The sequence below is a fragment of the Equus quagga genome, chromosome 16 (genome assembly GCF_021613505.1).
Source record: "Equus quagga isolate Etosha38 chromosome 16, UCLA_HA_Equagga_1.0, whole genome shotgun sequence".
NCBI lineage: Eukaryota > Metazoa > Chordata > Mammalia > Perissodactyla > Equidae > Equus > Equus quagga.
In genome coordinates this window covers 20,206,284-20,228,821 of record NC_060282.1, presented here as the reverse complement: position 1 = coordinate 20,228,821, position 22,538 = coordinate 20,206,284, and the positions used below count along the sequence as shown (strand labels likewise).

The 22,538-nt window shown below is 41.5% G+C and overlaps 1 protein-coding gene across 1 annotated transcript in view; it reads right to left on the bottom strand.

Annotated features, from left to right (window-relative positions):
- Positions 1 to 22,538, bottom strand: part of SNTB1 (syntrophin beta 1) — a 227,123-nt gene that overhangs the window by 14,684 nt on the left and 189,901 nt on the right. Inside the window, exon 5 of the mRNA XM_046642204.1 lies at positions 20,739 to 20,878. Coding sequence (XP_046498160.1) covers positions 20,739 to 20,878 — 140 coding nt within the window. The remainder of the gene's footprint in view (positions 1 to 20,738; positions 20,879 to 22,538) is intronic.

Here is a 22,538-nt window from a genome sequence, read left to right as displayed (position 1 = left end):
GCCCAACATAGGTTTTAAAGGGTTTTAAGCTCAGGTAAAAATTCATCAAGAAAAGGTCTGTGTAAATAGCATGAATTTATATGGTGTTTTCTTAAGTGCTCAGAAGTGTTTTTAATTCTCAAAGTTTACCTTTTAGTTGCTTTAAGGAATATAACTTAGTGGTTAAGTTCGCTTGCTCCACTTCTGGAGCCTGGGGTTTAGGGGTTCAGATCCTGGGTGTGGACGTACACACCACTCATCAAGCCTTACTGTGGCAGCATCCCACATACAAAATAGAGGAAGACTGGCACAGATGTTAGCTCAGCAACACTCTTCCTCAAGTAAAAAAAAACGAGGAAGATCGGTAATGGATGTTAGCTCAGGGCCAATCTTCCTCACACACACACAAAATATACACATAGAAATATATAGATATATATCTAGCTCTTTCTTTTTAAAATCTTAAAGTCTCTATCAGTTTGGCACTTCTGGCAGGCTGCATGGTAAACTGAAATGAGATACAGTTTTGGGAGGCATAAAAACCTTCATTAGATCCCCATTCTGCCATCTGTTGAATGTTCTAAAAATTACTACCTCATAAGGTAGCATTGTGAAGATCAAATGAAATAACCTATGTGCTGTATGTAGCACAGAACCTAGCATATTGATTATATTCAATAAGTATTGTTTCCATCCCTTGCCCCTACTCTCAGTTTTCTTATTTTAAAAATATAATTCCTGCCTCACATGATTAGGATTAAATATAATAAAATGCATAAAGCACTTAATCCAGTATTCAGTGCCTCATAGTAAGCATTCAATAAAAATTAGCTCCCTGATGCCTTCTCTGGCCTAATGTGTTCTCACTTTCTATCCCCTAAATTTCCATCCAGGGGATATCAACCCTGTCACAATTCAGGGCCAGTGTAAATGTAGCACAGAGGCACAACTGAAATGAGAAAAAGATATACCACTCTCACGGAAAATGTTTTTCTGTGAATTTCCTATCAATATTTGTTTTTCTCCAGAGAGACTATAAAATTGAAGCCGATAATAACTAGAAAACGCAGTTCATTAGAAAATTCACATTTGGTAGAACTGGGTTTGAGGAATGAAATTACCAACAGAATATAACACGGTAAGAGAAAGCCCTGTATCTAGCTGACCAACATCACGCACCGGAAGTCCCTGACGGGGAAACTCAGTGTGTCATAGGAAGTAATGATGCAAAAAGAACCTTTGTAGGGAGGACTACTCATATTCTTTGTTATTTGTCTCATCACCAAATTCTCATTGATTGAAAAGAAAAGGGAAGAGGAAAAATTGACTTTTCAACTAAACAAGTGTGAATTATCTAATATTTATATTAAAAAACAAGTTGATTTGCCATCTGACAAATAGCAGGCATGCTGAATTATGTGCTTTTTTGAATACACCAGGATTGGTTAATGAAACATACAGAACTGTATGAAAACTCTGAGATAAAGCAAATTGTCTTTTCTGTTACCATGTGTGCATACTAGTAACAAAAGGATACTTTTTTCCAGGTTAAAATCAAGTGAACTTTATCAGATATTCACATGATGCATACGAGTACACATCCGCAGACCTTGAAAATTATTTTATAAATACCTATGTAGGTATGGGGAAATGAATATATATCTTTTGAAAATTTCTAGATATGCAATTCAACTATGCAAAAGAAAAGCTTGGAGACGTATCCATTAAAATGCCAAGCAACTTTACGGGTGATTTCACTTCTTCTTATGTTTTTTTAAATTCTTAAAATTTTCTGTAAGCAACATATACGACACAGTTTAAAGATTAGCTTTAAAAGGCTATGAGGTGAAATGAACCCAAATCTTTCACTTTAATTTTTAGAGTCAGGATTCCCATTGCACTGAAAAATACATGCATTCTGACTTAGTGTGGTATACAGGGATTGTTCGTTGTTTGTTTCACGTTAGTGGCATTTCAGTGTTGGAAGACTAGGTGAGTTCATCTATGTCCTCTTGCATTTGTTTGTGTCTGGGTTATTCTAAATTGTCCATGTCTAGCTCCCAAGACCTAGCACCTGCAGGCTGTGCCTATGGAATAGCCTTTCTCAGAATGAAGTTAACTGATCCACATGGGATGAAACCTACACCTGTGGCCTCATTAATCCCTTACATGAACAAACTGGCCTCCAGCAAATGAGGCAGGAGAGATGCTGAGACCTGCCGGTTGAAACTACAGGATCCTTTTGGATTCAGGGGAGTTCTCAGGGGACTTAGAGGGGCTTTCTGCCCTGTCCGAGTCTCTTCTCCCCTCCTTCCACCTAACTACCAAAAATCACTCACTAAGTCATTTATTCATTCAATCAATCAATAAAGATTTTGCCATTCACCAACTCATACATCCCATGATATTCATGGAGGACTGTTATGGACTGAGTTGTGTCCTCCTAAAATTTGCACGTTGAAGTCCTAACCCCCAATGTGACTGTACTTGGAAATAGGGCTTATAAGGAGGTGAGAAAGATTAAGCGAGATAATAAGGGTTGGGCCTTAACCAATAATTGGTGTCCTTATAAGATAAAGAAAAGATTTCAGAGATCTCTCTCCCTCCATGCACACAGAGAAAAGGCCATGTGAGGACAGAGCAAGAAGGCAGCTGTCTGTAAGCCAGGAAGAAAATCCTTATCAGAAACCAACTCTCACAGCACCCGATCTTGAACTTTTAGCCTCCAGAACTGTGAGAAGATTAATCTCTGTTGTTTAAGTCACCCAGCCTGTGGTTTTTGTTGTGGCAGCCCTAGGAGACTAATAAAAGTACCTACTCTGTGCAGACTCAAGACTAGGAATAGTGTGAGCAGAACAGACATGGCCCAAGCCTTAGGAGATATAGCTCAAGAGAAGAAATACTCTCTTCCCTCCTAATTCCCACAGCCTCTTAACTCCAGATTCAGCTCCAGTTCTTCAGAGACTTATTCCCAGAATACAGAAGAGAGTCAGAACCAGCCTCTGGTAGATGACAAGCGGAGGATATGAGCCAGGGGTGGGTGGATGGGTGGAGAATCATTCCTCCTCATTGGGGGGACCCAATTAGTAAGAAGATCTTCCTCTAGAGGGCGTCTGAACCTCCAGGAAAAGCAGGTCTGTCACAAGAATGGAGAGCAGTGGATTCTGGTACAAGAACAAAGAAGGACCTCACATTTATCAACATATTTGTTGCTTCATTCCTATTAAGATGTTGAAAATAATAAAGTTCCTTTGTTTTTTATGTCACCCCCAACTAACTGCTTTCGATTGTCAATAGCAATAAGCTGGAGATGATACATAGACATGTGGACATCACCACTATGCCAACTCGAGGAGACCAGAGATTTGGTTGTTCTATAAATTATGACATTGCAAAGATGAGACAAGGCCACTGGACAAGATAAGAGCAAGATCCTTTCTCTTACCTCTTTTTGTTATGTGAGCTGCCACGGTGATAGGCGTGGAACTACTAGGAAAAGATAGAGAAAAACAGTGGAATGGTTACATTCATAAATGCTCTGTGAAATTTTTCTCTTGAGATGAATTTGTATTGGCACATTTCTGACTCCAAGCCAATAAAATAATTTTGGATATTATATTGTCCAATAGTTTGCTCACTGAGCATCTCCACTCAGAGGGCTCACAGGCCCCCTAGCCTCAGCATAAGCTAAAGCAGAAGGTCCTTAAGATCTTAAGAATCCCAAACCTGGGTTCTCAGCTAAGTAACACCAGGATCCACAAGGGTCATGTCCACTGCAAAGAACAGGAAGTTTGCACTGAGAGTCAAAACACTATTCAAAAGAAATAGTCATTTAAATGTGGGATTGAGGGTCCAAATGAGGAAAGGTTTCCTAACAATGCCAGAGACAACATGAGTTGCTATCTTTAGATGTCTGTGGTGCAAGAAGATAAGGAAGACGTAGCTTTGCATCTTCAGGCTAACAGTGATATTGATGGATGGCTGAGAGAAAATATAACTTGCAGGTTCTTGCTTTGTTGCTTTATGAAAAGAATGGTTTTGCGATTTGAGCCTGAGGAAGGTGCAGTGGAAGCCCAGAAGGGAGTGGCCTTTGGAAGTGGGCACCCTGCTGCTTCAAATGAACTCAGGTCCTTGCCGGGAAGATTACATACAAAGGTCCTGGAAAGACTTAAACACTACGAAAGTGAAATGCTGAGGGAATCTTTGGGAAATCAGGGAGAACAAGCAGGATGTTGAAAGACTGGAAAAGTGGAAATTATATCCTGATTTTCAAAATATGGAATAAAGTAGATTCTGTGAACCTGTTTCCAGGCAAGATTCTAGAATGGATTTTTCAAGTACTCATTTTTTTTCTTTGGAAAAAAGGAAACAGTAGTTCATGAGGGTCTATGTGGCTTTCTTACATCCAACTGTTTCAGTCAGAAACAAGATTGCAGGGCCAGCCCCATGGCTGAGTGGTTAAGTTCACACGCTCCACTTCAGCAGCCCAGGGTTTTCACCTGTTTGGATCCTGAGCGTGGACATGGCACCGCTCATCAAGCCATGCTGAGGTGGTGTCCTGCATGCCACAACTAGAAGGACCCACAACTAAAATATACAGCTATGTACTTGGGGGCTTTGGGGAGAAAGGAAAAAAATAGATTGGCAACAGATGTTAGTTCAGGTGCCAAGCTTAAAAAAAAAAGAAACAAGATTGCTAGAAAAGTAATAGATAAAGTGAATATTCAGAAAGAGCATATTGACCAAGTTTCCTTCAATATTCATTTGGACTTAAAAGGAATAAGTATTGGGGACAAAGCTTATCAGTCAGATGAGTGTTTTGCTAAGTGACCATGGCCATGATGGGTCAATTTAAGCAGGGATGAAGGCAGAGCTATGGCCTCAGGCCTGTCCTGTGAAACATTTTTATCAATGACTTATGTGAAGTTGCAAAGAACATGGACGTCAAATCAGTGGATGGTCCAAAACTGGGAAGAAGAAGAAACACAGAATCAGGATGTAAGATTATTAAGCACTGCAGTTAGGGCCGCAAACTAGCAACAACAACAAACCAGAATGGGGGAGACAGGGTATAGAAGCATCACTGGAAATTTAATTGATGGGTGACCCAAGCCAGAGCTACCAACAGCATGAACGTGAACTTAAACTGCATTAATGGAATGAAAGCAAGTCATGGTCCTGTGTTCCCCTGCACTGATCAGATCACACCTGAAATACAGCATTCAGTCCCAGGCATGAAGCTTTAAGAGAGGACTTCTTAATCTTTTCATGCCATGAATCCCTTCGGCAGTCTAATGAAGCCTCCGGACCCTTACTCTGAATAATGTGTGTAAATTCACAAAGTAAATAAATTACAAAGGAAAGCAGTGATAGTGAAATACAGTTCCATATAAATTTGATGTTAGAAGACAATAAACAAAACAGCAAAGCACCTAAAACTATTTCATGAAGAGTACGTTTGGGGATACTTTGTCTGGAAAAGAGAAGACTTTGTGTGAAGAATGGGAAGGAGGAAGGAGGAAAGCATAAATGCCTGCAATATCTGTGGAAGTGTTCAAGCATAGACTGGCCAGTGACTTTCCAGAGATGGCAGGGAGAGTTCTCCCCTTGAGAGTCTATGGTTTGATCAAAGCCATCCCTGCACCTTGGCTTATCCAGGGAGAACCATACTTGGAGCAGATTATTTGCTTCTTGGGATCCAAGGTGAGGTAGGAGCCCTTCCAGCAAAGCTGAGACCGCCTAAGCTGGCAGCCAGCAGGTGTTCTTGGGAGCCCACTCTGTAAGTTTTGTAGCTCATGTGTCAAAGTTGACAGCTCCTGGGCAAGAAGATGTTGGGGGAAACAAACTTGCCATTGACCACGTTGTGATCTCTGGGAGCTTGAGACCAAGATCTCCTTGAGGTAGGCAGCCCTTCTCTGGACTCACACACATCATCACTTTATCCCACTGTTTTAAGATTACCACCTCATCTGACCTTTATGTCCTTCAGGGGAGGAGTCTTGTCCCATGTCTCATTGATTCCATGGTGTCTAGCACTCTCCCTGACATGTGACAGGTGTTTGATATATGTTGGCTGAATAAGTACACGAATGCAAGTTTTGCAAACCATTCTTAAAATGTGAGTTCAATTTTGCAAAGGAAAGTACACACACACACACACACACACACACACACACACACACACATAATTTACATTTTCTGAAATGCTTTGAAATTTGGGGCCAGCGAAAAGGCCTCCAAATGGGCTTCTCATTTACACACATTTGGGAACACATTACCGTAGTCAGATTCTGGACACTAAGTTCCAAGTAAATGTCAGTTGGACATTAAGATTTTAAAAGTCATCATTTGGAGATTTGAAAAGGTAGGGCTAAGCATAGAATATGTCTGCCTGAGATTTTCCCATTCTGCCAGGAACAGCTTTTTACATTCTGCTGAAGATTCTTCCCAAAGATCTTTCCTGACCTGCAGTCTTGGAGGGGGGCGGGGGGACTCTGAAATAGCTATTATTTATCTTTCAATTATTTTACATTTTTAAGCTATTTGTGTACCCTTAAAAATATGACCATCTGTCTCTTCTCTGTGGCAGGGACTAAACTATAGCAATCAAGAAAATGCTGTCTCCCAAGAGAAGACAAGTTTCTTAACCAGCCAGAAAAATATACCGGCACCCTGGGACAGGCTTCCAAGCTGCAATTCACAGCCAATTTCTAAGGTTTATCTGAAACTGTTTGAGAAGCCCAAGGACATGCTTTGTTCCCTGGGTTACAAAATTCAGATACACATTCCCATGGTTGGAAGCAAGGCCACAAACCCCAGCAAGATTTTACATTTCCTATCAGCCTGGGGTGTGATGAAGTGAAGAAATGAATAGAACCATATAATATTAGACAGTGGGGCAAGAGAGGGAAGCCATAGATAGGAGGGGATGGAGCAGAGAGCCAGACACCCCAACTTGGCTACTTGTCAACTGTGTGACCTTGGCAAGTTTTTTAAACTCTCCGTGTCTCAGATTGCTCAAATGCAAACTGGAAATAACAATATGCCTACCTCACGGTGTTGTTGTGAGGATGAAATGAGTTATATGAATACTGCATGAAACAGCGCCAAGCACAGAATATATAATAATAGCTATTATTGTCATTAGTTTGATCAGGGTAGGACTTTTTATTTGATTATTCCCTGCTGTACGCCTAGCACCTAGAACAATTCCAGGCATATAGCAGGCACTCAGTAAATGCTTGTTAAATGAATGACTAAATGAATAGCTATACTAGAAGGAGGACTGTTTTCCAGGAAGTTTGTGATTCATGACTGCTATAAGGTGCTATGATTTCTCTTCCACCCTCAGTCCCTCAACCACACAAAACAGTAGCTAACACGAAATTCAAAGAACTTAGGTTTACATCCACTAAATGCTAATTTCCAGATTAATTCAGCCCTGAAAAATAGTGATCTTGAAGGGTAACTGGGGTGAGAGGTTCTATGAAATTAGCCTAACATCCATTTCCTGTTTCTTCTTTCAAATCCATCTTTAGCAACTAGTGTTTTTAGTAGTGACTTGGTTGGTTTAGAGAGTCAGAGCTACCTTTTTTGTCTTAGAGTAGAAGGTTACCATTTTATCAAAAAAGTGAAAGTCATCAAGATTTCACATTATGGATCCAGTGTACATTTAAGGAATTGTATATAAATGGGTCCCTAACCCAGATAAAAAGAAAGGATGAAATGTGTTAAAATTACTTCAAATGCCCAAAGTGGTGGATTCCATGAGGCTCAGTGTAACGGTGTGATAAGCCCAATTTCAGGTCAAATTCTTTGTCCAAGACTTGGGGGAATTGGCAATAGAAATACTCATTCCTGCAGGAGGCCAGGCCAAATGTTTCTCTACCCATAACTGAGGTGCTAGGCTGAGTATTGTTCCTAGATCCTCAGATATGCCCCTTTGCTTGATTGGTTAGGAGAAAAACAAAAACAAAAAACCTGTCTCACAAGGGATGCTTATACACTAATTTAATTCTGGATAGATGTTAGAAAATGTTATATAAAATGTTCCATACAAAAACATTATATTAATGTCCTTAATTAAAACAAAAACAGTTGCAGCACACAGATTCAGCCAAATTAGTAAAATTACACATTAGGTGACTGGGTTGCTAAGAAATATTACATCCTTATTTTACTTAATTGCTGTAATTAGCATCTCCCAGCATATGCCACAATGCAAGCCACAAAAAAGAAGGAAAAAGCAACTGGTCAGATCTCTTAAATGGTTCTGGTGCTCTTGAATACTACCATCCATTGGCCACCCCTAATGAAGACCAGTCAACACACTCCGATAGGAGGGGCTGCCCAGGAACCAGCATGCTCTCTCTCAGCCAAGAAAGCTGAACAATTGCCTCATTTCTATCTTCTAAACTTCTTTTCATCTGGATATGGTGGTGAAAGAGTTAGGCAAGGTCCCACCTCTTGGAAAGCTGATATTATTGAGGGATACTGACTATACGCAAAGAACAATTTAATATAAGAGAATGAGCAGCAAAACAGATAGGAGCCAATTCTTGACAATTCTGTGGTATTATCTGGGTGGATTTCCAGAGACTAGCGATTGTCCTGCATACCTTCTCCATGCCCTCATGACCTTTCACAGCAGCCGGCAGCAGTAATATGGAGGGAAGAAAGTAGATGCCTACTATGTGAAAGGTTACACTGATACACTATCTAATTTAGTCTCCACAAAGACTCTTTGAAAGTGGTGTTACGAGCTCCACTTTACAAACAAGGAATTCATGGTGCTGTGTGGTAAAGTAGCTGCCCGGGATCACACAGTGAGCATCCAGAATTTGAATCCAGGTCCACATGGATACAGAGTCTATACTCTTTCCATCCTACCAGGAGAAGGGGCAAACTCCAGCTCATCAACTACAGGTAGGAAGGAAATTAAAGTGAGACAGTATAATGAATGATTCAGGTCACCCATGGGTGTGACTCATCTGTGCACTTTCCTTCTTCAGAGATGAAAAAGACTTACAACCTACATCCGTAGTCTCACATCATGATAGCTCCATGTATGGGGAAATTTTTCCTGTTGAATTAACTGTTTTTTTCTTGTTTAGCAATCTTAGAACTCTAATTTTTATTTTATGGTTTTTTTTGAGGAAGATTAGCCCTGAGTTAACTGCTGCCAATACTCATCTTTTTGCTGAGGAAGACTGGCCCTGAGCTAACATCCATGCCCATCTTCCACTACTTTATATGTGGGACGCCTACCACAGCATGGCTTGCCAAGTGGTACCATGTCCGCACCCGGGATCTGGACCAGTGCGCCCTGGGTCGCCGGAGCGGAATGTGCGCACTTAACCACTGCGCCACTGGGCCAGCCCCAGAACTCTAGTTTTTAAATATATTCTTTGAGTTTTCTGCTTGTCTCTTACATATTCCCTCATCCCATCTATGTTTTAATTAGTTCAATGTGTATCACAACATGTATAAAATATGTATTATAAAAACTTCTCCATGTAAGGTATTGACAATTAAAATTAGTCAAGAACTTCTCCATGTACCGTAATGACAATTAAAATTACTCCTATTTTCCTGGGGAAATGAAACCATGAGTCAATAACCTGAACAATTAGCTCTGATAACCCTTGGCTTTTATCTCTCACATTGTGCACTTTTTCCCCCTACCATTAGCCCCTAGTACTGTGTTGGCCCCTAACAGAAGCCTATTAAAAGTTTCTTAAATTAAACTGAACACTCCTCCCCTAAGGAGGAAGCCATCAGTAGGCCACCTACCTGAAGGGTTGTTACACGTAGCATTCAGAACCAGCTTCGTGGTGTGAGTTGAGGGGTTCCAGTCTCCCCATTTCCATCTCACGTTTCCCTCTCCCCACAAACCAACCAACAACTCTTCATTAGCACACTCCTTATATCACAATGACTTTGATTTAAGACTCTACGAGTCCCTGATAAATGCAGTATTACAGGTAGGATCAAATATGTCCAATAACTTATCAGTTATTCATACATTAATTTCAATTATTTTCTCCAACCTTAACAATTGCCAACATTTATCAACTACTTACCGTGTCTCGGTCATAGGCTAAACATTCACACATACTGTTGCAATTGGTCCTATCAACACTGTATGAAGCAGAAGATATAATTGGTCCCTTCATAGAGGTGAGGAGACCTGGATTCAGAGAGATTGATATTTTGCCCAAGATCATATTGCAAGTAGAGGTCTCAGGATTTAAATTCTAGTTTGTGTGATTCTAAAGTCCATGGATTTCCTTACTCTGCTAATCTCCCACCCACCAATTCGAAGGAGTTCCCAGATTGATAAGAGGGAGGGTAGAGGCAGGCCACTAGTGTGAGCGCTACGTATATGGGAACAAAAGAGATGGAGGAGTGTGTAGGCAAACCCCTCACTTTTCAGTTTGACAGCGTGTAGATCCTTGGGTGTGTAGATCCTTTTACGCTACCCTAGGGAACGCCCTTGGAAGATGCCCACATTCCCTAAGAGTGAGGAGGCCTCCCAGGCTCAGTGTGAAAACCACAGGCTGATTGTAATGTAATGTTTGACACATGCAATTGGCCAAACTTTCCCCGTGGAAAGCATTCCTAAAATTCCTGAGGCTGGCCTGAGGCAGCCACTACTTTTAACACTTAGAAACAGGTTAGTCCTTTAAGCACCAAAGTTGACCCAACATGTTTAGTGGAAACATTCAGTATCTTTGCCTCCCAAGTGGTATCAAAGGAGAGAAGTGCACGTTCGTCAGTTCCTCTTTTTCAGCTACTCCTAACCCTTCTCAGGCCCACAGGTCAGAGAACTGGGCTCAGAGCGGTGTCACTCTTTTTACAAGCTCTGTGCTTCCGAACTTTCGCCAACCACTGGGGCTGGGTGTGCAGAATTTCTGGGTTAAACCTCCTCTAGAATTCCAGAAATATCGCGACCTTAATCTTGGCTCTCTGTAGGCCTATCTCATTTGCCAATTATGACGACACTGACAAAAAACCAACACACTTACTCCATATGGGCAAGAGTACCTTTTTTCTTTTTTAATGTTCAGCCACATCAAATAAGCTTCGGCTAAGCAAAAAATGTTTTCCCAAGGACTCATAAAAAGCTGAGGAATGAGAATAGCTGAAGTTACAACATGTTTGCAAACTTCCTGAGTGCACTACTATAAATTGCACCATCGACGCACAGAGGCACCGTCGAAGTTCGTCAGTGGGAGAGGTGACTGCTCATAAACTTCTCTGCATGGCAGTTGACACCAAGAACATGTTGTGAGCATTTCTGGTGCCACTGCTATGAAACACAATCATATTTACAACTTCCAGAAAAATATAAATTAGATGTGCCTGGGCCTAAAAAAAAAAACCTAAATAAATAAACAAATCAACTATGAAGTCTCTGAGGGAGCAACTTGATTTTAGAAGAACCCAGTTTCCTACTGGCTATGGTCTCAGCCAGTTCTTCTTGTGCAAGGGAAAAAAAAGACTGTGTGACATTCTGAACAATGCTTCCCAGCACTGGTAAGGCGAAAGGAAGGAGACTGACAACTGCCCAGTCCTGCTATGTGACATTATGCTAAATAACGCTGTATTTATATCATTGCTATGGATTCAATGTTGCCCCGCTTCCACTCGGTCAATTCCTATGTGGAAATCCTAACCCACAATTTGACTATATTTAGAGACAGGGCCAATAAGAAAGTCATTAAGGTTAAATGAGGTCATGAGGGTGTGACCCTGCTCTGATGGGATTAGTCTCCATAAAAAGAGACATGGAGCTCTCCTTCTCACTCTCTCCTTGCATGCGCACAAAGAAGGCATGTGAGCACAAAGCAAGATGGTGGCCACCTACATACTAAGAAGAGAGCCCTTACCAGAAACTGGCCATGCTGGCACCCTGGTCTTGGACTTCCAGCCTCCAGAACTGTGAGAGAATAATTCTCTATTGATTAAGCCACCTAGTTTACGGTATTTTGCTACGGCAGCCCAAGCTGCCAAATATTGTCCTCATATTTGAATTTTCATGATCTGTCGGTAGTAGATGGTATGATCCTAGTTTTAAGATGAGGAAACTGAAGATCAGACAGAAGTGATCTGTTCAAAGTCATACAGCCTGTAAACTGGGGCTTGACTGGGCAAACTGGAGTGTGAACCCCAGTCTGTGAAATCCAACACTGTGATCTTTCCTCTCCACCGCTAAATAAAGTTCTATTTTTTTTAAGGAGATGCTTTTTGAGACTTTCTGTCTGCTTATTTTTCTATTTTTCTTTTTTACTAACAAGTTGGATTTTAAAAGATTTCTTAGAAGGTGCTATGACGATGATCTATGGAGTTTGGTTGGTCACAGTTCCAGTGTGAGAGAGTTGTTTTAAAAATATGGCCAATGCAGTTACAAATCCAAAAATAAAGAAAGGGTTAACAACTAAGAGGAATAATAACTAAATGTATTTAGCACTTACCATGCGTCCAGCACTATCCTATGCACTGTACATTGTCTAATGTAATCCTTATGACAACCCTCTCTGGGAGGTACAGGTATTATCCATTGTTACAGATGAGAGACATGAAGCAAAAAGAGATTACAAAGTTTGCCTAAGATTCCAAAGCTGGTGAGTAGCTGGGATTTGGAGCCATGTTATAAGTTTCCAGAACCTGTGCACTGGAGCATCCATGCTATGGAACACTATGCAGTCATTAAAATGACTTCACATTGACATGACACATGAAGTGAAGAAGCAAGGTAGCCATACAGCACATTTTAGGAGCCGTTGATGACTCCGTGAGCATCTGGATCCAGGACAGCCTTTGAACTAATTCATTGGTGGTCACCACAGCTTGAGGCAAAAGTGTTCTGTAGAACCACAGAGAAGAAAGAACCAAGTCCTTGCTGTGGAGTTTCTCTCCTATCACGAACCATGGGAGTGTGGGAGGCAGCAGACGATAGTCTTCCAAACCGGTGGTTCTCGAACTGTAGCCTGCATCAGAAAACCCTGGAGAGCTTGTTCACTCATAGAAGGGCTGGCCCCACCTCCAGAGCTCCTGATTCAATTGGCCTGGAGGGGGGCAGAGAATTTGCATGTCTAACAAGTTCCCAGGTGGTGCTCATGCTGCTGGTCTGGGGACCCCACTTTCAGAACCGCTGGTCTAAGCTGTGGGGCAAAACTCTTAAGTCTCTGATAGCAGCCACAGCTCTGTCCTCACTCTGCTGTGTGATCTGGGTGGCCACTTATTGCATGATTAAGTCTTCAGAAGAGCCAAGGAAAGATTTTTGTGATACACTGGGCAAATTCAGAGAGCCACTAAAACTCAAGGGAATAAGAACATACCCAGGGAGGCTGCAGAGAACAGTGGGTAAGAAGGTGGACGCAGAATCAGAATCTCAGGTCTCTCTCTTACTAGCTGTCTGACTGTGGATAAGTTACTTAACCTCTTAGTTCCTCAGTTTACTTATCTGTGACATAGGAATAAAACCTAAACTTCACAGGGTTGTGAGGGTTGGATGTGGTAACCCTGAGGACTACATTTGCCTGATGCTTGTTAAAAACAAATACTCCTGATTCCCAACCCTGGCCTACTGAGCCAGAATCTCCAGAACAGAGTTCTCAGGGCCAGAATCTTTAATAAGTGACCAGGTGATCCTTAAATTGGGCAGGTTGTGCAAACTTGGGTAGAATTCATGTAAAACACTTGGCCTTGATCTATGCTCCCTCCACAAAGGTCAGCCACTGCTTTATTACCACCTGGGTCTCTTTGCAAATAGCACTACTATGGCCTTCTTGATAATCTCACCCAGGATGATTACTTAGTAGACACTTTGTAATAAAATTTTAGAAGACATGGCTGTATATCCATACATAAAAATTAAGCTGTAAATTTAAGATCTGTGTGCACTATTGTTTATAAATTATACCTCATATATTATATTGTTTATAAATTATAAAAGGTTTAAAAAAGAAATTTAAAAAAGATATGACCGCTTTTCTTTAGAAAAATGCACTCAAAGACAAATAATACTACAAGACAGGCTATGGGCCCAAATGCTCATGTACAAAGGACACAGTGCCACAAGCAACTGTATAGAACATGTGAGAAGTAAAGGAAAGAGTTACTCAAACTTAAATAGGTGGCTAGGGAAGCAGCCAACGGAAGTAGTGGGCTAACCTCTATAATGGAAGGATCCAGAGTCTTCCTTTGATTTCTACCACTTCTGGTAGAAACAGCCTCAGCCCAGCCTCCCCCTTCAGAGAGCTGGCTTGACCCGCGAGGATAGAATTACTTCAGTCTTCAGCTGGGAAGAAGTGCCTTCACAGCAACTCATTCACAAGCCCAGCCTGCAGCCACAGAGGGCTACATCTCCCCAGCATCATCACACAGAGAAGGGAGGGGTCATTTTTTGTTGTTGTTTGTTTGCATCCCAAAAGTCTTTTTCTAGGCACATCCACAGAGTCACAGAGTCATGGAGAGAAGCTGACCATGACCACTGCATGCAAACCACACTGGCTGATGCATAAGCCAAAGGGTCAGTTACAAGTCGACTTCACCAAAGTATGGCTCCCCCTGGGCTTTGGACACTCGGGCATCCCACCAAGCGCGTTTAGCAGATGAGCCCTCTGAAAGAGGGAGGTAGAGCGATCAGCCTGGGGTTAAGCACCGTCTCAGTGGGAGAAAATCCAGGATGGAGACTCCAGCTCTTACATTTCCAGTCTGCTGCTCCGGAGCAGGTGGCAAGTTACCTACTAGCTCAAGGGCATGAAGTGAGAACAAGAAGCCAGTGGCATCTTAACATCTCAGACATACTCTGCCTCACAGGCTGCTGGCTGGAGATAAGGGTCATGATTATGGGCCTAATTTTATTCTTGCTCACAGAACTAACATACACATACAATAACACATTTTTATTTTGCAGTTCAGTGGTCAGGCTGGGTCGTTTGGGAAAGGGGCAGTGATTTGGGAGGTCAATTATCACCGCTGCATCTCCTTTATGTTTAGATTGTAGACACTGATTTTTCCACGCTCTATCTTCTGTTCTAAAAGAGCACAGTTTGCAGTGAAGCGGTTTCCATTTTCTATGTCCATATCAGATGCAGGCTTATGGTTTTAGGTTATTCGTGAGCTTTGCTCACAATCCAGACCTGGCATCCCTGGGGCTTGTGAGCCTGTAACAGATGCTTTCGGTGCCCCCCCCAAACCTATTCAGATGCCATTTCCTGAGTCTGCGCACTCATGCCCCTTACTGGGGACTTTGCTTTTTAAGGGTTCACATCCATGGCTTTCTCTGGTGAATGCCCTGAGCTGGTGGTGCCCTGCTTATGCCGACAGCCTGAAGGGCCTGCAGGATGACACCTGGCCAGGCAGTGTGAGCTTTTTTTTTATTGTTTATTGCAGTAACATTGGATTACAACGTTATATAGCTTTCAGATGTACATCATAATATATTTCAAATTCTGTGTAGATTACATCATGTTCATCACCCAAAAACTAATTATAGTCCATCACAACACATGTGAGCCTAATTTCCCATTTTGCCCTCCCCCCCATCCCCTATGGTACCCACAAACCCAATCTCTATGGCTATGTTTTTCTCTTCTACTTATGAGTGAGATCATATAGTATTTGACTTTCTCCCTCTGACTTATTTCACTTAGCATAATACTCTCAAGGTCCATCCATGTTATCCCAAATGGCCAGATTTCATCATTTCTTATGGCTGAGTCATATTCCTTTGTGTATATATACCACGTCTTCTTTACCCATTTTTTCCTAATGGGCACCTAGGTTGCTTCCAAGTCTTGGCTATTGTGAATGATGCTGCAATGAACATAGGGGTGCATGTATCTTTGTGCATTTGTATTTTCAAGTTCTTTGGATAAATACCCAGCAGTGGGATAGCTGGATCATATGGTAGATCTAGGCTTAATTTTCTGAGGATACTCCATACTGCTTTCCATAGTGGCTGCACCAGTTTGCACTCCCACCAGCAGTGTGTGAGGGTTCCCTTCTCTCCACATCCTCTCCAACACTTGCTGTTTCCTGTCTTGTTAATTATAGCCATTCTGATGGGAGTGAGGTGGCATCTCATTATATTTTTGATTTGAATTTCCCTGATAGCTAATGATGTTGAGCATCATTTCATATGCCTGTTGGCCATCCGTATATCTTCTTTGGAGAAATCTCTGTTCAGATATTTTGCCCATTTTTTAATTGGGTTGTTGAGGTGTATGAATTCTTTGTATATTTTGGATATTAACCCCTTATCCAATACATGGTTTGCAAATATATTCTCCCAATTGTTACGTTGTCTTTTCATTTTGTTGATGGTTTCCTTGCTGCGCAGAAGCTTTTTAGTTTGATGTAGTCCTATTTGTTCAGGTTTTCTTTTGTTTCCCTTGCCAGGTCAGACTTGGTACTTCAAAATATGCTGCTAAGACCAATGTCAAAGAACGTATTGCCTATGTTTTGTTCTAGAAGTTTCATGGTTTCGGGTCTTACATTCAAGTCTTTAATCCATTTTGAGTTGATTTTTGTGCATGGTGTAAGATAATGGTCTACTTTCATTCTTTTACCTGTGGCTGTCCAGTTTTCCCAACACCATTTATTAAAGAGACTCTCCTTTCTCCATTGTATGCTCTTGGCTCCCTTGTCGAATATCAGCTGTCCATAAATGTGTGGATTTATTTCTTGGCTCTCGATTCTGTTCCATTGATCTGTGTGTCTGTTTTTGTGCCAGTACCATGCTGTTTTGATTACTATAGCTTTGTAGTATATTTTGAAATCAGGGAGTGTGATACCTCCAGCTTTGTTCTTTTTTCTCAGGGAATCCTTTGGCTATTCGGGGTCTTTTCTTGTTCCATATAAATTTTAGGATTCTTTGTTCTATTTCTGTGAAAAATGTTGTTGGAACTTTGATAGGGATTGCATTGAATCTGTAAATTGCTTTAGGAAGTATGGACATTTTAACTAGGTTAATTATTCCCATCCAAGAGCATGGAATATCTTTCCATTTCTTTGTGTCTTCCTCAATTTCTTTCAACAGTGTTTTATAGTTTTTGGTGTACAGATCTTTCACCTCTTTGGTTAAGTTTATTCCTAGGTATTTTATTCTTTTTGTTGCAATTGTAAATGTGATTGTATTCTTAATTTCTCTTTCTGCTACTTCATTGTTAGTGTATAGAAATGCAACTTATTTTTGCATGTTGATTTTGTATCCTGTGACTTAACTGTATTCATTTATTATTTCTAAAAGTTTTTTAGTGGATTCTTTAGGGTTTTCTAGATATAAAATCATGTCATCTGCAAAGAGTGACAGTTTCACTTCTTCTTTTCCAATTTGGATCCCTTTTATTTTTTTTTCTTGCCTGATTGCTCTGGCTAGGACTTCCAATACTATGTTAAATAAGAGTGGTGAAAGTGGGCATCCTTGTCTGGTCCCTGTTGTTAGAGGGATAGCTTTCAGTTTTTCTCTGTTGAGAATGATATTTGCTGTATTCTGTGGTTTTGGGATGAAATGTTCTGTATATATCTACTAGGTCCATCTGGTCAAATATGTCATTTAAGGCCAGTGTTTCCTTATTGATCTTCTGTTTGGATGATCTATCCATCGGTGTAAGTGGAGTGTTAAAGCCCCCTACTATTATTGTGTTACTGTCTATTTCTCCTTTTATGTCTGTTAATAATTGCTTTATATATTTAGATTCTCCTATATTGGGTGCATAGATACTTACAAGTGTTTTATCTTCTTGCTGAATTGTTCTCCTTGTCATTATGTAGTGCCCTTGTCTCTTCTTACAGTTTTTGTTTTAAAGTCTATTTTGTCTGATGTAAGTATTGCTATCCTTGCTCTCTTTTCTTTGCCATTTTCATGGAATATCTCTTTCCATCCTTTCACTTTCAGTTTGTGAGTGTCTTTAAGTCTGAAATGTGTCTCTTGGATGCAACAGATATATGGGCCTTGTTTTTTTATCCAATTGGCCACCCTATGCCTTTTGATTAGAGCATTTAGTCCATTGACATTTAATGTAGCTATTGATAAAAATGTATTTATTGCCGTTTTGTTACTGTTTTTCTCTGGGTGTTTTAGTAGTTCTTCCCTGCTGCTCCTGAAGGGGGCTTTTTTTCTCTCCAGAAGGAATTTCTGCCTCTTCTGCCTTAGTCAGGACTGTCCATTGCTGTGGGGGTTCTTTTTATCTAGTTTTCAGTTTTCTATCCAGGGTAATTTTTCCAAAAATAGTTGTAACCTGGTTGTGTTTGTGGGAGGAGATGAGTTCAGAGTCTGCCTACGCCACCGTCTTAACGAGATCTCCCCAGCATGAGCTTTTGGGGGACTGCTGTGGGAGTGTGCAAATCCAGTCACTTGCCCAAATCGGGACAAAGTCTAAGGTAGTCATTTATGCTCTAGGGCGGTGCTGTCCAATAGAACTTTCTCTGAGGATGCAAGTGTTCTAGATCTGTGCGGTCCAAAATGGTAGCCACTGGCTACAACTGCTGAGTACCTGAAATGTGGCTAGTGCAAGTGAGGAAATGAATTTTTAAAATCCTGAATGAATGAATGCACATACGCATGCATGAAAAAGCAGGCTCCATGAGTCAGAATGCTCAGAAACTGTGAGGGGAAAGCACTGTTCTAGGGTTTTATTTTTACGTTGCCTGAGAGTTACCTAGAAACTCTACCTTATTTAAACTTTTGTTCCTGGAAATCATTCCAAGAGGCATAAGTCCAATTTCTCTTCTTAGTAACTGAAATGTGATGTGGTCTAATCTTTCTTTGGTTTCAGTTGTAGGAATGTCTCAGAATCTGAACATCAGTGCCCATGGATGAGGACTCTGCAGGAAGTGATGGAGATGGGGCTGAATTTGAATGGATCCAAAGGCATAGCCTGAATCTTCAGAGGAACATTTTAGGATGTTTGGGTTCTGATTATTGAAGTTTTATTGTAAACATCAATAGTACTTTAATAGCTATCCTGCCAAAGGTTTGAGACATAGAGACTCCAAATTAAATTTTAGTTTATTTATTTTTTAAAGTAACCTAGGCCTGGTTTCTAGCCTCTTAAGCCTGAAGGCTTCTTCTATTCACTTCAGGGGCCAATAATTGCCATCTTCAGGTCACCATTGCTGTTCTCCATAATCCACCAAAGTGGAGGAGGGATTTTTTTTTTTGAGGAAGATTAGCCCTGAGCTAACATCTGCCACCAATCCTCCTCTTTTTTTGCTGAGGAAGATTGGCCCCAAAGCTAACATCTGTGCCCATCTTCCTTTACTTTGTATGCGGGATGCCTGCCACAGCATGGCTTAATAAGCGGTGTGTATATCTGCACCCAGGATACAAACTGGCAAACCCTGGCCACTGAAGCAGAGAGTGTGAACTTAACCACTGTGCCACCCGGCCGGCCTTGCTAAGTGGAGGAGGGATTTTAGTGAGTTTCCATTCTACTCACTGTTACCATTTTAATTTTGTATTGCCTCTTGCACTGCTACTAGGTCTTATTCTCTCTCTTTTTTTTTGGTGAGGAAGATTGGCCCTGAGCTAACATCTGTTGCCACTCTTCCTCTTTTTGCTTGAGGAAGATTTTTGCTGAGCTAAGATCTGTACCAATCTTCCTGGATTTTGAACGTAGAATGCTGCCACAGCATGGCTTAATGAGTGGTGTTTAGGTCTGTGCCCAGGATTCAAACCGGCAAACCCTGGGCCACTGAAGTGGGGTGTGCAAACTTAACCACTATGCTACCGGGTGGCCCCTAGGTCTCATTCTTTTCCCTACACCTGAGCCTTGACTATAAGCTGGTTGGCACCTCAGTCCCTCCAGAATGGAGAACCCATCTTGTTTCTGTCTATCTTTTACTCAGAACAGAAGCCCCAGACCTCGGTCCACTATGCTCTGTCTGTTGAACCAAACTCCTTCCAGAGTTTGTCCCACATTGTTCACTAACTCATTCAACGGACCTTTAAGGACCCAGTATTGCCAGGCACTATGCCAGGGAGGCCACAAATATGACACTAGCATGCCTAGCTTCTGGGTAAAGAAACAGAGACACAGAAATAATGAAAACTGTGCCCACTATCATAAAGCACACACAGAAAGAGCTGGCAACAGAAGCCAGGTCTGGGAGTTGTCAGCTCCTTGAAGGCAAATTTCAGGTTTGATTCCCTTTTGTGCTCAGGATACAGCTTTACAAAGAAGGGGGTAAGCATATGACACAGTAAGATAATATTTCACATGAACAATAAAGGTGCACCAAAGGTCCTAAGAAACAGACAGACCCTGGTAGCCCCACGTCCACAGGAAGCATCACACAACCGAGGAAGACCTGGTTATGGGGTCTTTTGTGCTGAGCGAGCTTTAAAAAGCACAGTGGGACATTCCCACATGACATTCTTTGTGCCACCAAGTGAAGACCCTTGCTTGAGGATTCTACCTGAACTTCAAGATTGTAAACACATGTGTATAGTTCATCTCAAAGGAAGGGGATGGAGACCGGGGAAGAAGACCAGGCTGGGACTGTCTCATGGATGTCACTTTCCTTCATGAGAAATAAGCAGTTTATTCTTTGTCTCTGTGTTGCCCCATGTTTGGCCATAAATGATAATTAATCTCTCTGGCTAAAAATGTGTGGCTATACTCTTGAGGAGCTCTCAACCACTATTCTAACAGAAAGTAGTAACAGAATGTGTTAAAATAATTGTAATTGATTACAACAATTTCAAACTGCAAACACATCCTACCCAAATACAAGGCCGTGGCTACCTGGTGGCAAGAAGTGGGTAGGAGTGAACTGGGCTGAACCAGGCTTCCTTCCTCCGCGGCATGCTGTCATAGATTAAAAGGTCCTTCTCAGTCAGGACAACCAGAGCTGGCTTCCACTGTTTCTCGCTCTCCCCGGGCACCTGAAACAGAAAGCAGAGGACTGTCAAACAACAGCCTGAGAAGACCGTGACTGGAAAGGAGAAGCTGCTTCCCCTGCAATCGGCAGACCCAACAACAGGAGGGTCTCTTGGTTCAGGTTGCAAAGTCAAAATGGAAACAAACCAATCATAGTCACATGATTCCTGATCCTTGAAAATACGTTTTCTCAAGGGCTCTGGTACGTACAGTGAGCATAGCCAAGAAGCAGCCCAGCTGCCAAACATCTGTCACTGTTTCTCATCTGCCAGTCAGCACTGAGATCTTTATTTCATAGTGGGATGCAGATGCTTGGGGGAATAAGCACTCCCGGCTGGTTCCCTCGTGGAGCGTCTTTGTTTCTATTATGAAATGGTAAGGTTTTAAAGCTTTTGAATAAATACCCAAAGGCTCTGAGAACGTATTATGGAGGCAAATGTCTGTCTGGACAGATACGAGACACATCACAGCCTCTTCCGCCAGTCTTTCTCTCTTCGATTATTTCTGTGATTCAGGTACCATCCTGGAATTCTCTTGTTTTATTGAATGTCTAGTTCCAACATTCATGGCAGATAATTCTTTAACTCAAGGGCTGAGATGACCTGGCAGGGATACAAGAGGATTTAAACATGAGTTGGATGATTGGACCAGATGACCTTTAAGGTCTGTTCCAATCCTGAGCATCTATGTAGCTCAGATCTTATCTCATGAGCTACCCCCCTCTACCCAGGACTGATCCTCCCAAATGCTCTAAATGGTCTTCCATCTATGAAGATGCCCTCTTTCCAATCCAGACTCTGGGCCCTAGGATGAGTCTTTATGCTCAGTTTGGAGCATAAAACTCAATGCTCTAGCCTTGTTCTTCAAAGCACGGATCGTGTTCCAGTAGCGTCACACTACCTGGGAGCTTGCTAGAGATGCAAAGTCTCAGGACCATCCTGGACCTATTGAATCAGAATCTGCATTTTAACGAGATCTTCAGGTGATACATATGCTCATTAAAGATTAAGAAGCACTGTTCTAGACGAAGTTAAGATTGCCTTTGACATTGGTAATTAATTCAATGAAGATTCAACCCTCTCATAATGAGCGACTCTCCAAAATCTATTCAGAATTAAAGTAAACTAGACAGTAGCTAAATAAACGATACAGCTAATTTCTTTTCTTTCTATTCTTATCATTACCTTTTCTGAAGTGCCACAGTGAAATCTGCATTGAAGTTAGAAGCAAGTATGTGTGGCTTTAGGAATAAGTGATCAGAGTAGAGAAGATGTACAGGATGGTATAAGGGTGGTGTTTTGTAGGTTACATAGTTTTAGAGACTGCCTGAGTCGGAGTCTCTCCTCCATTATTTATTGCCTGTGTGAATTTGGGCAACTTATTCTCTGTGCTTCCACGTCCTCCCTGATAAGGACAACATCGTATCCAACAGTGGTTAAGAGTGCTGACTCTGGAGACAGAATGCCTGAGCTCAATCCCAGTTCCACAATTTACTAGCTGTGGGATCCTGGGCAAGTCAGCTAACCTCTTTATATCCCAGTTTTTGTATCTGTAAAATAGGGAAATAACAATACCTATATCAGATAATTTTTGTAAAGATTAATTGAGTTAAAATGCTCAGCATGGGGCACCATAAGCATCATTTAGAGCTTGTTAAGTAGCACA